Source organism: Bidens hawaiensis, unplaced genomic scaffold (genome assembly GCF_021521415.1).
Source record: "Bidens hawaiensis isolate Kalapana, Puna unplaced genomic scaffold, B.hawaiensis_p1.1 tig00001032_1, whole genome shotgun sequence".
In the NCBI taxonomy this organism is placed as follows: Eukaryota; Viridiplantae; Streptophyta; class Magnoliopsida; order Asterales; family Asteraceae; genus Bidens; species Bidens hawaiensis.
In genome coordinates, this window is record NW_027491060.1 from 4,869,945 (window position 1) to 4,875,072 (window position 5,128).

Sequence of the window (5,128 nt, forward strand, 5' to 3'; positions counted from 1 at the left end):
AGTTTTGTTAAAATAGTTGTTTAAACATGTTTATTGCTAGATTTGAGTTTCAAAAATCATTTTTACAAGTTCTTTGATATTAAGCATATGGAATCCATCTATGAACTCGTTGGGAGATGGAAACCGAACTAAACCGAAACTTTTGCTTAAAAGACTTGTAGTTAACTTTTTAGTTGTAAAATTTAAGTTTTTTTTCATTTATAAACCAATATACAAGTTCTATGATATTTGGGCATGTAGAAACCATCTATGAACTATTTGTGAGATGGAGACCGAACTATACCGAATTTTACTCGCTTAAGACACACAAGTGTGTTTTTAGCTATCAAGACTTGTATATTTCTTTAAAAATAGTTTACAAACTGATTTTAATTGTTTTCTTAAGTACTTGGAATTGTTGGATCCAACTTGATCTCATCACATAGTTTTACCGACAAAACCGAACACTCGCTTAACGTGCGTTGTTAGTTCTAAACAATAGATCTACATACCTGGTTAAGTGTTAGTATATTTTAATGAGTTATCTCATAACAATTAATATGTTGGAAAGTTGACTTTGGGTTTGACCATTTGTCAAGACCCGAACCGACAACCCGAACACTCGTTGTCCCAAAGGAACTTGCATTTTAGCATTTTTCCCGCCTTATTACTTAACATTGGTTAAGTAAATATTAAGGTTAGATACTTTAAACCGGTTTCGAGCAAACTTACATTTTTAAAGGATTGTTATTATAAATTCTTAAATAGTTACATTTTAAACCTTAAACTTTAATTGTTTACTTTTTGCAACAATTATTTTATTTAAAGATCTTCAAGACAACCATTCTAAATCCAAGATTTTATTGTCATTTAGGCCTTGCTCGTTAACTTCATCCATCCGGTTATTCATCTTTTACCGATCAAGTTTTATACTTGAACGTGAGTAACTTCATACCCCGTTTTCTACCTTTTATTTTGGGAGTGACATTTCATTTTATCTAAACTAAATGTTTTATACTTGGGTCTTAAACCACAAACGTTGTTGTATACTTTACTTGAATAATTGCTCGATTTGGTGTTCTATGCTTATTTGCCTATGTGTTTATCGCTTTTGGATGGTGGAACTATAAATCCTAGACCATTTGACAACCCCTCATGGCAAGGTGTCGTTAACGTAATGCAATTAACGATAACTATAAAATCCTAACCTATTTGGCAACCCCTTATAGTTGGGTGTCGCTAACTTGTTAGCGATAACTATTTATCCAAGTTTATAGCTATTATTTATGGTTTTGTATACTAGTTTTGTGGCTTTTTATACTATATATATTGTTCAAACTTATGAATTGCTCACCAACCTTTGTGTTGATAAAATTTATTTTATGAAATGTTACAGGTTTGCATCTAGGTTGTTTTTGGAGTTCAGTGAAGAAAACGTCACAAATACCGTTAGGATATTAGCAAAAATGAACAATATTTGATTTGCTATATTTTGTTATATTTTGTTGTATTTGACTTATGAATATTTGGTTATGTAACATTTTCGATGTTGTGAAATAAAATGAGTTTGTTAAATATTGTCGCTTTAAATTAGTGTCATACGCTTATGAGCAATCGTTGCACCTCGGCATGTTCCGACGCCTTTGGTCGGGGTGTGACAGTGTGCGCCCCACAACCAGGGCGATTTTTTGAACACGAGGCAACCATATTTTAAAAAATATTTAATTATTTATAAACCACATATTGTATACAAACCACTTTCTAATATATTTAACGTCTAAAATATCAACATATATATTTCAAAATTCTAAAAGTAGCGTAGAACAAAATTTTCAAGTACCACATCACTCGTCCAAAATATCCAAGTAGCACCAAAAAAAAAGTTAGCGGGTACCAAATTACTCGGAAGTGTTTCCAAAAGAACACTACTCAAAAGTGTTTCAACTTTCAAAAGTTTATATCAAAACATGAAAAGTCTATAAATGGCTAATTATGAGGTTATATTGAAAATGAGCTAATTGGTCGCTTTTTGTACATGAAGTCTTCGTCTCCTCGTTTTTCGCGTTGCACAAAAGCGCAGAGGTGCTCACCTTGGGTCACTTTGGGTATGCAAAAACGTCAAGGTGCTCACCTTGGGTCGCTTCTCGCCTCATCTCGCCTTGAGCGCGCTTTTCTAAACCAAGATCGTGACATAGGATAGTTTCATATAAGAACCAATAATCGAACCCTAAGACACAACTGTCACTACTTAATTATTTGTTAATCACCAAATAGTTCTTTAGTTTATTGATTTTGTGGGTTTATTTAAGAAAGTAAAGTAAGTGGTAGAAAAGTAAATAATAACGTACGAGTAGAGAATTTCATATCAAACATGACATTATTTGGTATGGAATCCAATTGGGATATCTAAATGTTAAATCAAAGTTTGGTGGTGTGGTACATCGTCAAATGCCCAAGACCTTGCCGTGATACCTTACTAAGTTAGTTGATAATGTTTAAATTTTTTGTGGATGGGCTCCTGTTAATGTTACCATAACCATCAGCCTTTCGGAATGCGCTTATTGATTAAACCACATCAAAGTCTGGGTTAATTATAGACGTCAATCTATACTTCTCATTAACCTGTCAACCCGACATTCTTAACCCCTAATTTTGGGTCATTTCGTACATTTTGCACTCTTTATATATTTGGTAATTTTATTTATGTTAGTTACTTCTTTTAGAAATTAAGTTTTGTTTGAAGTGTAGTGTCTTTGGTTCCCATAATTGTTAGTGACTTGAATATATTGAATGAATTGAATTTTTCAATCATTTTGATTGACAGTAAATATATGCATGATTTTTTTTGTACTTTGTTTTAAAAAGAAATTATAAACCTAATCTGCATCATTCAACTGTTATATGATATCGAATCCCATGTTAAGTATCAAGCAAACAAACAAGTGTATTATGTACCTAATAGCATGCAAATGCATTTATGTATATATTCTATCATAAACAAATATAAAATAAAAAGAACTCCTATAAGTCTAAATTATTCCTCCGTCTCCATGACAACATGTTTATGAAAGGAAAAAAAACAAACGAAAGAAAAGAATAAAAGATGGATGGTTTAAATGGATGCCGGAGCCGGTGCACCAGCATTAAGGTTCTCACTAGCCGCGGGACCAGCAGCAGCACCAGAGCTTAGAAGCTCGATCATGGCACGGTGAGGGTTGCTCCTTTGCTTCTCACACAAGTCACCCAAAAACACACCTGAAATAGCACAATACTAAAATATTAATTATTAATCCTAATGTTGTCATGTCATGGTTGCTGCTTCAAATGTAATTAACTTGTGATATTGACTTTGTAACATATATACTTGCAAGTTTTCTTAGTTTACAAGCAACAGTTATGGTTAAGTTTAATGAAGAATAATATAATTAATTAAACGAAAGAGATATATAGATATACCTTCACCAGCAGCCAAGTTGAAGTAAAGATCAACGATGTTGGGGCAGTTCTGGTAGCAAGCGGTTGAGCAGATTTTGGCTATGGATTGTGACTCAAGTAGGGTGTCAGAGGAAATCCCAACGGAGTTCCTATCGACACCACACGCCTTGACACATTCATCGGTCTCAATATATTCAGACATCCTCTCCACCACCACTTGTGATGTTGTGCATTGATACCCAGTCTTTCCCTTGTTGTTCTCGTAGTTCTCCAACAAACATCTCTTCCCAGATGACGAGATGGAAAACGAACAAACCTCCGTTGGCAAATCCTCACATACAATCTCCCCTGAAATTTATTCAAATGTAAACGTAAATATAAATACTGGTATACTTTTAACAGCTAATATTCTACTCCTAAATACGTACCCAGAGCTCCTTGAAAGACGAAAGCGGCAAAGAGGACCGAAGACAAGAACATCATGGAAGAAGACATGTTTTGTGTTTTGATATACAAAGGTAGGTTGTGTTGTGTTAATTTATTGTTGTGTTTGAAGCTAGAGAATATGGGGGTGTATATATATAAGGACTAAGGGGTAAGGTTGGTAATGAATAAATTTAGTGACGGAAGGCACCGCGTTTAAAATAGGAAACATAGTGAAGATACGGCGGGATGACGACTTTGCATTTTTATTTTATTTATTTTTTTCCCAACAAAATATATATTGTTCATTTTTAATTGTAATTTATTCTAAATTATTTATAAAGTTGGTTCTCGTATATTCACGAATATTCATTTCAAGTTAAATGCTTAAACATTTGCGTTATTTTTCAAACGGCAACTAATCTATTTCTAAGGGTGTGTTTGGCAAATGGTTTTTATGAGCTTTTTAGAGGTTTTAAGCTATAAGCTTTTAGAAAATACTCATATCTAATAAAAAGTATTGTTTGGTAAGAGGAGCTTAAAGCTTTTAGAGGATGAGAAAAAGCTCTAAATTGAAAAGCTACTATAGGTAGTGTTTGATAAAAAGCTAGCTACAAGCTTTTACATTTGAATTTACAAGTTTGGTACTTGAACTTATATCAATTTATGTTAATTTATATAATAGTTACACATTTAACCCTTATTCAAAATTAACTACCCCCATGACTTTTTTAGGAGCCATAACTTTTTCACACATTAATAATTTTTTAAACAAATTACATCATAAAGCGAGCATTTTATTCTCTTTAATTTGAGTATGATATTGCTATACTTCTTTAACTTTAAAAAATTAACATACTACGTGATTATCGGTTATGATCGGTAAAAAGTCGAGTTAGATGAGCTCGAGTCATGTGTAAGACCAAATTAGGAGTCGAGTCAGATGAACTTGAGTCATGTGTAAGACCAAATTAGGACAAGTCGATACAAAAATGGTTAAATTAGTTCGATTCGTGTCGGTACGCTTTTGAGTCGACATCATTTACAAGCTTACTGCTTTTCCATGAATTACACGTCTACATTTAGGTTATGTATGCACTGTCATAAGGTGAATCATGTACCAACACTTATTATGCGGTTGATGTTAGGTTGTGCGCCCATTCCGCCGCACCACGCGGGCACCCAGCTAGTTTTATTAAAAACTTCTGCTACTCTGCCAAACACCTAAATATTTAAAAGCTACAGCTAACAGCTAGCAGCTTCTAGCTTTCAGCTTTCAGCTTTCAGCCTT

General features: G+C 33.4%; 1 protein-coding gene across 1 annotated transcript; it reads right to left on the minus strand.

The window, feature by feature from the left end:
* Window positions 1-2,954: 2,954 nt before the first annotated feature.
* LOC143554079 (uncharacterized) lies at window positions 2,955-3,988 on the minus strand. The gene is made up of 3 exons (XM_077043941.1): window positions 3,843-3,988; window positions 3,436-3,762; window positions 2,955-3,234 (listed from the first exon to the last, which is right to left on the minus strand). Exons 1-3 carry the CDS (start codon window positions 3,907-3,909, stop codon window positions 3,092-3,094), a joined length of 537 nt encoding a protein of 178 aa, XP_076900056.1. The 5' UTR covers window positions 3,910-3,988; the 3' UTR covers window positions 2,955-3,091.
* Window positions 3,989-5,128: the final 1,140 nt, after the last annotated feature.